The sequence below is a fragment of the Scyliorhinus torazame genome, chromosome 1, assembly GCF_047496885.1.
Source record: "Scyliorhinus torazame isolate Kashiwa2021f chromosome 1, sScyTor2.1, whole genome shotgun sequence".
Classification (NCBI taxonomy): domain Eukaryota; kingdom Metazoa; phylum Chordata; class Chondrichthyes; order Carcharhiniformes; family Scyliorhinidae; genus Scyliorhinus; species Scyliorhinus torazame.
Window position 1 is genome coordinate 248,948,792 of NC_092707.1, and position 12,802 is coordinate 248,961,593.

Below are 12,802 nucleotides of genomic sequence, written 5' to 3' on the forward strand. Positions count from 1 at the left end.
AAGCTCATTCCTTTTTTTTTTTAAATAATATTTTATTGAAAATTTTTGGTCAACCAACACAGTACATTGTGCATCCTTTACACAACATTGTAACAATACAGATAATAATGACCTTTTTTAAATTTAAACAAAAACAACAACAAATAAATAAATATTAAATAACAAAAAATAAAAACTAGCCCTAATTGGCAACTGCCTTGTCTCAGGCCACCCCCCCCCCCCATCCCCCCCATCCCCCCCCCCCCCCCCCCCCCCCCCAAGTCCTGGGCCGCTGCTGCTGCCTTCTTTGTTCTCCCCTATCTATCTTTCCGCAAGATATTCGACGAACGGTTGCCACCGCCTAGTAAACCCTTGAGCCGACCCCCTTAGGACGAACTTAATCCGCTCTAACTTTATGAACCCCGCCATATCATTTATCCAGGTCTCCACCCCCGGGGGCTTGGCTTCTTTCCACATTAGCAATATTCTGCGCCGGGCTACTAGGGACGCAAAGGCCAAAACATCGGCCTCTTTCGCCTCCTGCACTCCCGGCTCTTGTGCAACCCCAAATATAGCCAACCCCCAGCTTGGTTCGACCCGGACTCCTACTACTTTCGAAAGCACCTTTGTCACCCCCATCCAAAACCCCTGTAGTGCCGGGCATGACCAAAACATATGGGTATGATTCGCTGGGCTTCTCGAGCACCTCGCACACCTATCCTCCACCCCAAAAAATTTACTGAGCCGTGTTCCAGTCATATGTGCCCTGTGTAATACCTTAAACTGAATCAGGCTTAGCCTGGCGCACGAGGACGACGAGTTTACCCTGTTTAGGGCATCTGCCCACATCCCCTCCTCAATCTCCTCCCCTAGCTCTTCTTCCCATTTCCCTTTTAGTTCGTCCATCATAGTCTCCCCTTCGTCTCTCATTTCCCTATATATATCCGACACCTTACCGTCCCCCACCCATTTCTTTGAGATGACTCTGTCCTGCACCTCTTGTGTCGGGAGCTGTGGGAATTCCCTCACCTGTTGCCTCGCAAAAGCCCTCAATTGCATGTACCTGAATGCATTCCCTTGGGGCAACCCATATTTCTCGGTCAGCGCTCCCAGACTCGCAAACTTCCCATCCACAAATAGATCTTTCAATTGCGTTATACCTGCTCTTTGCCACATTCCATATCCCCCATCCATTCCCCCCGGGGCAAACCTATGGTTGTTTCTTATCGGGGACCCCCCCAGTGCTCCGGTCTTTCCCCTATGTCGTCTCCACTGTCCCCAAATCTTCAGTGTAGCTACCACCACCGGACTCGTGGTATAGTTCCTTGGTGAGAACGGCAATGGGGCTGTCACCATAGCCTGCAGGCTGGTCCCCCTACAGGACGCCCTCTCTAATCTCTTCCACGCCGCTCCTTCCTCCTCTCCCATCCACTTACTCACCATTGAAATATTAGCGGCCCAATAATACTCACTTAGGCTCGGTAGTGCCAGCCCCCCCCTATCCCTACTACGCTGTAAGAATCCCTTCCTCACTCTCGGAGTCTTCCCGGCCCAAACAAAACCCATGATACTCTTTTCTATCCTTTTGAAAAAAGCCTTCGTGATCACCACCGGGAGACACTGAAACACAAAAAGGAATCTCGGGAGGACCACCATCTTAACTGCCTGCACCCTCCCTGCCATTGACAATGCTACCATGTCCCATCTCTTGAAATCTTCCTCCATCTGTTCCACCAACCGCGTCAAATTTAGCCTGTGCAATGTGCCCCAATTCTTAGCTATCTGGATCCCCAGGTAACGAAAGTCTCTTGTTACCTTCCTCAACGGTAGGTCTTCTATTTCTCTACTCTGCTCCCCTGGATGCACCACAAACAGCTCACTCTTTCCCATGTTCAATTTATACCCTGAAAAATCCCCAAACTCCCCAAGTATCCGCATTATTTCTGGCATCCCCTCCGCTGGATCCGCCACATATAGTAGCAGATCATCCGCATATAAAGATACCCGGTGTTCTTCTCCTCCCCTAAGTATTCCCCTCCATCCCTTGGAACCTCTCAGCGCTATCGCCAGGGGCTCAATCGCCAGTGCAAACAGTAATGGGGACAGAGGACATCCCTGCCTTGTCCCTCTATGGAGCCGAAAATATGCCGATCCCCGTCCATTCGTGACCACACTCGCCACTGGGGCCCTATACAACAGCTGCACCCATCTAACATACCCCTCTCCGAACCCAAATCTCCTCAACACCTCCCACAGATAATCCCACTCCACTCTATCAAATGCTTTCTCGGCATCCATCGCCACTACTATCTCCGTTTCACCCTCTGGTGGGGCCATCATCATTACCCCTAACAACCTCCGTATGTTCGTGTTTAGCTGTCTCCCCTTCACAAACCCAGTTTGGTCCTCATGAACCACCCCTGGGACACATTCCTCTATTCTCATTGCCATTACCTTGGCCAAGACCTTGGCATCTACAATGAGGAGGGAGATTGGTCTGTAGGACCCGCATTGTAGCGGATCCTTTTCCTTCTTTAAAAGAAGCGATATCGTTGCTTCTGACATAGTCGGGGGCAGTTGTCCCCTTTCCTTTGCCTCGTTGAAGGTCCTCGTCAGTAGCGGGGCGAGCAAGTCCAAATATTTTCTGTAAAATTCAACTGGGAATCCGTCCGGTCCCGGCGCCTTTCCCGTCTGCATGTTCCTAATTCCTTTCACCACTTCTACCGTGATCTGTGCTCCCAATCCCATCCTTTCCTGCTCTTCCACCTTGGGAATTTCCAGCCGATCCAAAAACTCCATCATTCTCTCCCTCCCATCCGGGGGTTGAGCTTCATACAATTTTTTATAAAATGTCTTAAACACTTCATTCACTCTCTCCGCTCCCCGCTCCGTCTCTCCATCTTCGTCTCTCACCCCCCCTATTTCCCTCGCTGCTCCCCTTTTCCTCAATTGGTGTGCCAGCAATCTGCTCGCCTTCTCTCCATATTCATACTGTACACCCTGCGCCTTCCTCCATTGTGCCTCTGCAGTGCCTGTGGTCAGCAAGTCAAATTCCACATGCAGCCTTTGCCTTTCCCTATACAGTCCCTCCTCCGGTGCTTCCGCATACTGTCTGTCCACCCTCAAAAGTTCTTGCAACAACCGCTCCCGTTCCTTACTCTCCTGCTTCCCTTTATGTGTCCTTATTGATATCAGCTCCCCCCTAACCACCGCCTTCAACGCCTCCCAGACCACTCCCACCTGAACCTCCCCATTGTCATTGAGTTCCAAGTACTGTTCAATGCATCCCCTCACCCTTAAGTACACCCCCTCATCCGCCATTAGTCCCATATCCATTCTCCAGGGTGGACGCCCTCTTGTTTCCTCCCCTATCTCCAAGTCTACCCAGTGTGGGGCATGATCCGAAATGGCTATAGCCGTATATTCCGTTCCCCTCACCCTCGGGATCAATGCCCTACCCAACACAAAAAAGTCTATGCGTGAATAGACTTTATGGACATAGGAGAAAAACGAGAACTCCTTACTCCTAGGTCTACTGAATCTCCATGGGTCCACCCCTCCCATCTGCTCCATAAAATCCTTAAGCACCTTGGCTGCTGCCGGCCTCCTACCAGTCCTGGACTTCGACCTATCCAGCCTTGGTTCCAACACCGTGTTAAAGTCTCCCCCATTATCAGCTTTCCGGTCTCTAGGTCTGGGATGCGTCCTAGCATTCGCCTCATAAAATTGGCATAGTCCCAATTCGGGGCATACACGTTTACCAACACCACCATCTCTCCCTGTAATTTGCCACTCACCATCACGTATCTGCCCCCGTTATCCGCCACTATAGTCTTTGCCTCGAACATTACCCGCTTCCCCACTAATATAGCCACCCCCCTGTTTTTCGCATCCAGCCCCGAATGGAACACCTGCCCTACCCATCCTTTGCGCAACCTAACCTGATCTATCAGTTTCAGGTGCGTTTCCTGTAACATGACCACATCTGCTTTAAGTTTCTTAAGGTGTGCGAGTACTCGTGCCCTCTTTATCGGCCCGTTAAGCCCCCTCACGTTCCACGTGATCAGCCGAGTTGGGGGGCTTCCCACCCCCCCCCCCCCCTTGCCGGTTAGCCATCATCTTTTTCCAGCTTCTCGCCCAGTTCCCACGCGGCTGTATTTCTCCCAGACGGTGCCCCCCCCGCCCATCCTTTCCCGTACCCACTCCCCCCTTTCCCCAGCAGCAGCAACCCAGTAATTCCCCCTCCCCCACCCCCCCCCCCCCCGCTAGACCCCCCGCTAGCGTAATTACTCCCCCCATGTTGCTCCCAGAAGTCAGCAAACTCTGGCTGACCTCGGCTTCCCCCCGTGATCACGGCTCGCCCCGTGCGGCGCCCCCTCCTTCCTGCTTCTCTATTCCCGCCATAATTATCATAGCGCGGGAAGCAAGCCCGCGCCTCTCCCTCGGCCCCGCCTCCCATGGCCAACGCCCCATCTCCTCTCCCTCCCCACCTCCCCCCATCACCACCTGTGGGAGAAAGAAAAGTTACCATACCGCAGGATTAATCATACAATCCCTCTTCGCCCCCCCCCCCCCCACTCGTCCCACCACTTTGTCCAAACGTTCATTTTCGTAGTCCAATCATTCCAATTTTTCTTCTACAATAAAAGTCCACGCTTCATCCGCCGTCTCAAAGTAGTGGTGCCTCCCTTGATATGTGACCCACAGTCTTGCCGGTTGCAGCATTCCAAACTTTATCTTTTTTTTGTGAAGTACCGCTTTGGCCCGATTAAAGCTCGCCCTCCTTCTCGCCACCTCCGCACTCCAATCTTGATAGACGCGGATCACCGCGTTCTCCCATTTATTACACCGAGTTTTCTTCGCCCATCTAAGGACCATTTCTCTATCCTTAAAACGGAGAAATCGCACCACTATGGCTCTGGGAGCTTCTCCTGCTCTCGGTCCTCGCACCATAACTCGGTATGCTCCCTCCACCTCCAACGGACCCGTCGGGGCCTCCACTCCCATTAACGAGTGCAGCATCGTGCTCACATATGCCCCGACGTCCGCCCCCTCCACACCTTCAGGAAGGCCAAGAGTCCTCAAGTTGTTCCTCCTTGCGTTATTTTCCAGTGCCTCCAACCTCTCCACAGATCGTTTCTGGTGTGCCTCCTGTATCTCCGACTTCACCACCAGGCCCTGTATGTTGTTTTCATTCTCTGCTGCTTTCGCCTTCACGACCCGAAGCTCCTGCTCCTGGGTCTTTTGTTCCTCTTTCAGCCCTTCAATCGCCTGTAATATCGGGGCCAACAACTCTTTCTTCATTTCCTTTTTTATCTCCTCCACGCAGCGTTTCAAAAACTCTTGTTGTTCAGGGCCCCATATGAAACTGCCACCTTCCGACGCCATCTTGGTTTCTGCTTGCCTTCCTTGCCGTTGTTCCAAAGGATCCGCTGCAATCCGGCCACTTTCCTCTCCTTTTTCCATCCGTGTCCAGGGGGAACACCCTTCTGGTTTACCGCACGGTGTTTTCAGCCGTTAAAATTGCCGTTGGGGCTCCTATCAAGAGCCCAAAAGTCCGTTTCACAGGGAGCTGCCGAAACGTGCGACTCAGCTGGTCATCGCCGCACCCGGCATCAAGCTCATTCCTAAGTGTTCCACACAGTAACTTCTTACTTTTAGGAATTGCAATTCTGGCTCTTCACACAACATAACATGACCTTTATCAACTGACAACTCATTCTTACACACAAAAAATGACCTGATTTTTCAATCCAGTATCTGTGTTGGCCACCCATTTATGATATAGTTGCATGCCCTTAACATCAGAGCTCCTCCGATTTGTCTTACCAATGTAGGTCATCACAATGATCTTCCGATTGTCATACTGATAAGCAGACAAAATCGAAGTGCATCCCTGCATTCGGACTGCAGCTCAAGTGGGTACTGGAGACTTTGGATTCAAAATAGCTGCCAGTGGCTTATCAACAAATTCTATTTTAAAACCGCAACTATAAGGATCTATGAAATCTTCTTACTCCAAATCAAAGCCAATGCTTAACATTTCTATCTGAGCCTAATTTTGCTGTGTGAGGCAAAAGCAATTGGTCTCCTCATATCATTATCCAACACATGAGATCATAGCACTTACTCCATATGAAGAGGCATCACAAGCCAGCTTAACCTTTTTGAATACATGGTAATGTACAAACATTCACCATCAATTAATTGCCGTTTACACATTTTGAATACTTTAGCACGCTCCTTTGTCCAAATCCATGGAACACCCTTCCTCAAGTGTTAGAATCATAGAAACACTACAGTGCAGAAGGAGGCCATTTGGCCCATCGAGTCTGCACTGACCCTCTGAAAGAGCACACTGCCTACGCCTATTCCCCTGCCCTATCCCCATAGCCCCACCGAACCTATACATCTTTGGACACTAAGGGGCAATTTTAGCATAGCCAATCCACCTAAGCTGCACATCGGAGGAAATCCAAGCAGACAGGGGGAGAACGTGGCAGACTCCACACAGACAGTCACCCAAGGCCGGAATTGAACCTGGGTCCCTGGTGCTGTGAGGCAGCAGTGCTAACCACTGTTCCACCGTGCCGCCTGTAATTCATTCAATGGATGTAGTTCGGTTGCCAAATTTGGTATGAATTTACTGCAGTAATTCACTTGGTCCAAAAATGCATAGCTCCAGAGATATTTTGAAGGTGTGCGGTGCATTTCTTTTTTCTTGACCTTCCTGTTGGTTGCATGTAACCCTTTGCCTGCCACAAATAGTCTGCAGAATTTTGAAACATTTCTCATTTGTGTGCCTTTGCTTGAACTTCATGTTTTGCCAAACATTGGAACACCTTTTTCAGTCTGTTACCATGAGTCTGCCTGTTTGGAGTGGAAATAAGCATGTCATCCAAGTGGCATACCGATTACCTGAATTCCTTGAAAAGTTTGGTTCATCATCCCTTGGAAAGTTCCAGGGGCTGAAGGTACACCAGATGGCAGTCCATAAAACTGACCTAGACTCATGTGTCTTTACAGTGTAATAGAACTTAGAGCCATCAGCTAACACAAGCAGCAGATAGGCATTTATCAGATCAAACTTTGAAAAAAATCTGGCCTCACTAACAACATAGTGAACAAATCCTCTATGTTTGGCGAAGTATTCGGTGGTTATAGAATCATAGAATTTACAGTGCAGAAGGAGGCCATTCGGCCCATTGGGTTTGCACCAGCCCTTGGAAAAAGTACCCCATTTAAGCCCACACCTCCATCCTATCACCTTGATCCAGTAACCTCACCCAGCCTTTTTGGACATTAAGGGCAATTTATCATGGCCAATCCACCTAACCTGCACATCTTTCGACTGTGGGAGGAAACTGGAGCACCCGGAGGAAACCCACGCAGTATTCCAGTGTCTGATTTACGGTGACCTTACAATCATGTATTATTGTTCTACCATCTGACTTTGGTACTACCAGTATGGTAATAGTCCAATTAGTTTGTTCCACATTAGAGACCATGGGCGGGATTCTCCGACCCCCCCCCGGGTCGGAGAATCGCCGGGGGCTGGCGTGTATCCCGCCCCTGCCGGTTGCCGAATTCTCCGGCACCGGATATTCGGCGGAGGCGTGAATCGCGCTGTGCCGGTCGGCAGGCCCCCCCCGACGATTCTCCGGCACGCGATGGGCCGAAGTCCCGCTGCAGGAATGCCTCTCCAGCTGGCGAGAATCAAACCACCTCTCTTACCGGCGGGACTAGGCGGGTTCCGGGGTCCTTGGGGGGGTGCGGGGCGATCTGGCCCCGGGGGGTGCCCCCACAGTGGCCTGGCCCGCGATCGGGGCCCACCGATCCGCGGGCGGGCCTGTGCCATGGGGGCACTCTTTTCCCTCCGCCTCGGCCACAGCCTTCACCATGGCCGACGCATAAGAGACCACCCCCCCCCCCCCCCCCTGCTGACGCTCCCGCACATGCGTGGACCTCTGCCGGCCGGCGAAGTCCTTTCGGCCCCGGCTGGCGTGGCTCCAAAGGCCTTTCCCGCCAGCCGCCGGCGTGCCAACCACTCCAGCGTGGGCCTAGCCCCTCAAGGTGAGGGCTTGGCCCCTAAAGGTGCGGATTTGGTGGCCCGACGCCGGAGTGGTTCCCGCCACACCATTCCGCCGGGACCCCCCGCCCCGCCGGGTAGGGAAGAATCCCAGCCCATGTTCTCAGACTCAAATCTTTCCAGCTCTTGCTCTACTTTCTCCCTTAGACCACAGGGTAGGACAAGGCCTGCAGTTGAACTGAACCCGTACGTTAGCCTTGTATTCTTGAATTGGCTTACCAGTTTAACTAAACCCCCAAGGCTGCTTTTCGATCATGTTGTCTTGCAATGTGAATTTCACTTTGATACAAAAAGGCTTGTTCCAATTTAATTGAAGAGCTGCAAACCAGTTACTTCCTAACAAGGCTTGTTTCGCAATGATGGGAAAATATATACATTGCTTGTTGTACGTGACTGAAACTGACACTGTAATTCTAAGCTCCATTTCTCCAGCTGATATTGACTCAGCTATTCCAGATGCAGCAATTCACCAATCACATTAACTGATATGCCCATGTTCACTGGAGCTCCCTCCAACACTACTCACACCATAATGCCTTTCAAAATTCCACTGGACATCCTTGTGCTTTGGATTGTATGGATCTTAACTGACCTCTCAACAATCTGATGTTGTTCGACAACCGTAGTCATTTCCTCCAGCCAGTGTTTTCTCCGTTTACCTTTTTCAGACATGCCTTGGCGAGATGACCTTTGCAGCCTTAGCACTCAGCCTTTGGAAATGAGAAATTCTGTGCCTAATGTTGGCCTAAGCACTGGTAACAGTACTTTGTAGTATCACTGCTATTATTAACTGCCTTTGTTGGGGGTCTTCTCCTTACTCAACTGCAGCTTATTTACATCAGATGACTGGCGGTTGTTAATTCTTAATTTCTCTCAAGGCACGCTCTGCCATGTCCATGGTCAATGCAGCTTGGCAAGCTTAGTTGAAAGTTAACTATGGAAATGCCAGTAACTGACTGCAAATGCATTCTTCAAACTGCGCACGCACACCTCTTCTGCAACGTGGTCTTGAAATTCTCCAAAATTACAATTAATGGATAGCTTTTTCAAGGCCATGATAAACTCTCCCAATGTCCTCACCAGGTAACTGATTCTTTGTTCCAACCTGATGGCTTTCTGCAATCTCCACTGGTTTGGGATTACAGTGCTGCTCAAATTTACATGTAATGGGCGGGATTTACTGCGCAACCGAGGAAGCCCGCCACTGGCCGACGGTGGGATCTTCCGGTCCCGCTGTTGTCAACAGGAAAGTCCCGGCCAATGTCTGACAGCATATCTTCTAATTTAGCAGGGGCAAGCAAAATATCGAGCGTTTAATACAAGTCTGGACTTGTTTCTATCAAAGATATCTCTTTTTACCTTTCCCCTACTGTCTGATTGCATTATATCAGGATTTTCAGGCTTAATATTAACAATAGAAAAACATCTCTCCCTGTCCATATATGCACCAAAAAGACATTTGGTCATGACTAGACTCTCTCTCAGTTATCCAATAATACCTGTTGATGCTGTTATTGACGCCTGGTCAGCTCAACAGTGGCTAACCATAACTTTCTTTAGTTTTCAGAGGATGCAGAAAGATTGTTTTGTTCCAGGAGTGATAATATAAGAAATAGGGCTTGGTTATTTTGTATACAAACTTTATTAGAACAAAAGAAAATTAAACAATATTTAAACTTTTAAACTTCAACTCTAAACAATAGATTACATGTAGTTTCTTGACCTTAACACATTAATTCCTATTAAACAGAACATGCAGCTCTCATGCCATTTACACAGGTAGACAAAGGCAATACTTGCATTTCTAAAGCAATTTTTCTTCTGTTCAGGACGTTCGTTCAAAACCCTTTTCCAAAGCCTGACTCGGTGGCAACTTTCATTACCTCTCTTGGTCGATTTCCAAAGCCTTCTCCTCCACCTGTTCGAAACAGTATTATTTCTCTTGCTCGCTCTTGCGTTCTCGCCGCTCTCTCAGCTCTCTCTCGCTCCCTCAGCTCTCTCTCGCTCCCTCAGCTCTCTCTCGCTCCCTCAGCTCTCTCTCGCTCTAACTCAGCTCTCGCTTGCTCTCTCGGCTCTCGCACGCTCTCGGCTCTCGCTCTCTCTGTTCTCGCTCGCTCTCCCAGCTCTCTCTAAGCTCTGCCCAGCCCCTCAAAACAAAAGTTCTTTGGATTTTCCAGACTTCATTGTTATCTTGGGTGTTTAATGGTCCACTCCCCTTTCTACAAAAGACCAGAGCCATGCTATTGATATGCAACTAATTTTCCATTGACAGACAAAGTGCCCATCAGACTCTGGAATGGGCTAATGGCTGGGCAGGCAGGAGTGCCCCAAAAGACAACGGATCTGGGGCATCCTGTGTATTCCCACTAATGAGTTTAAGTCTGACTAGGACAATTAACTCAACCAGTTGTGTGCATATCCCTCTGACTCTGTGCTAACAGGCTCCTCCCCCCACCCCACCCTCAGTCTGTTTTGACCCTAAATTTCTGGTCCCAAATTCCTAATCTCTCCCTCGTGTAACAAGGCAGCCATATCCTAAGATCAGTCCAACCACATGTACAACAGCCTTTTCTATAAGACCAGATTTTTAAGCCACTTTTTCAGCATAGAAAGCCTCAAAGCTCGTCTGGTTTGTTGGCAGTGAGTAGCTGGACAGGAACATCCCTTTGGCACTATGGTCAAGAACCAGAAGAGACCATTTTGAGATGATGGGCTAAAGAACCAAAGGCAGCAAATGGTTAGGATCTGGACTGCATTGCCCGAGCGTGTGGTGGAGACAGATTCAATTGTTTTTAAAGAGGATTTGGATAAACAATTGAAGATAAAATGTTTGCAGGGTCAAGGGGAAAAGATGAGGGAGTGGGACTGGCTGAATTACTTTTGGAGATCTGGTGCAGACGGGCCTGATGTGTTGTTGTCGTAACTATTCTATGATTTTCGTCCTGCTTCTGATTTGTATTCACTGACACTGAAATTCAGCAAAATTGAAGTAAAAGAAAATCACATGGCACCATTTTAAAATTACGGGAGTTCTCCCTGGTATCCCAGCCAATATTCATCACTCATCCAATGTCAGTGAAATATTGGCCATTATTTCAATGTTCTTCCTTTGAGCACGGACTGCCAGTGAGAACAAAATTGGGCTGGTGGCAGTTTGTTTACACTGTAAAAGCATTATCCTAATATATGTGGATTGACAAATGAGGAATGACATTAGGTTTAATATATGCAATCCCACATTACTGAAGTCTAGTTTATCTTGTCCCCTCACCTCTGATTTATCTGCATTTCATCTCTGAGCCATAAAATATACATGCAAATCAGTGTGAAGCTGCAACTTTAATGTTTGTGAAGGACGGCCTGTGGCGCAGTGGTTAGCACTGCTGCCTTACCGCACTGAGGCCCATTGTTCGCATGGAGTTTGAACATTCTCCCTGTGTCTGCGTGGACCTCACCCACACAATCCAAAAAGAAGTGCAGGGTAGGTGGATTAGCACCTAATATAATTTGCACTTTCTCCCTGTGTCTGCGTGGATTTCCTCAGGGTGCTCCGGTTTCATCCCATAGGCCAACGATGTGCAGGTTAGGTGTATTGCCCCTTAGTGTCCAAAAGGTTAGGTCGAGTTATGGGGATAGGGTGGAGATGTGGGCTTAAGTAGGGTGCTCTTTCCAAGGGCAAGTGCAGACTCGATGGGCCAAATGGCGGCCTCCTGCACTGTAAATTCTATGAATATGCAGAGGACAATATTCAAGCTTTTCTTTGTGTGATGGCTTGATGCCAATAAATCTATTTGGAGAATGAACTACCCTTAACACAGTTAAGACCCCAGACATTTTCTTGTGCCCCCATATTTGAACAGTTTGAAGTCCTGGATGCACTAAGTATTTCTCAAAATGAAAACGCGTATATTGTTCACATGTATACTATTAAAACCCAGGGGAGATTCTATTGTTATATTTCCCCTGAGTGCAACCAACATATTTATTAATTATGCAAGTTATGATTCAAATGCTGAACTTCTTGACCTTCCATCTCTACACTCTTGGCTTTTTTTTCTCCCCATTTATAGGTTCTGAGCTCACAAGGCTACCATGTAGTCGCATTCGATTATAGGGGTGAGTAGGTAATTCTAAATCTGTAACTCTGAACATCTAGATTTAAAAAGATTTTCAAAAGTGTGTTTACTTGCATATCTGTTAATACAGATCTGACGAATGATTGTACATGGGCGTGTTAATGTCTACCAGTAATGGGTGGGACAAAAATAAATAGCATGGGCAGTGTTAAAGATTCAAAATAAATGCAATTTAAAGGCAATGCTGCACAAAGATGCACTAATAGCTAGAATTACATAATTGCACAGAATCTCCTGCATAAGCAGAACTGGCAATATAATTAAGCTTGAATCGCTACTGTCTGCAGCTTCCGTTCATGTCTCATGATCTTGATGGAGCAGTGTTTGATGCAATGTCTGTTTGATTTGGAACATGCTCATGACAAAAAGTTTCTTATTCCAGAGAATACAAGCAAATGTCCTAATTTCAGTATTTTTCCGTTTGAACCTATTTTATATTTTCCCTCCATGAAAGTCTTTTCCTTTATGGTGACAACCACACCACACTACTGAATGACATGATATGGAGCTGAATTTCTTTATCTTGGCTTTGTTGTTAAGGATATGACTCCCCTTCAGCAAAAAGGAGATTCAATTGTAAAGTTAATCGCTTTCGGCC

The 12,802-nt window shown here is 48.2% G+C and overlaps 1 protein-coding gene across 1 annotated transcript in view; it reads left to right on the forward strand.

Moving 5' to 3' along the window:
• Positions 1 to 12,802, forward strand: part of abhd12 (abhydrolase domain containing 12, lysophospholipase) — a 168,221-nt gene that overhangs the window by 66,745 nt on the left and 88,674 nt on the right. Inside the window, exon 6 of the mRNA XM_072504536.1 lies at positions 12,139 to 12,184. Coding sequence (XP_072360637.1) covers positions 12,139 to 12,184 — 46 coding nt within the window. The remainder of the gene's footprint in view (positions 1 to 12,138; positions 12,185 to 12,802) is intronic.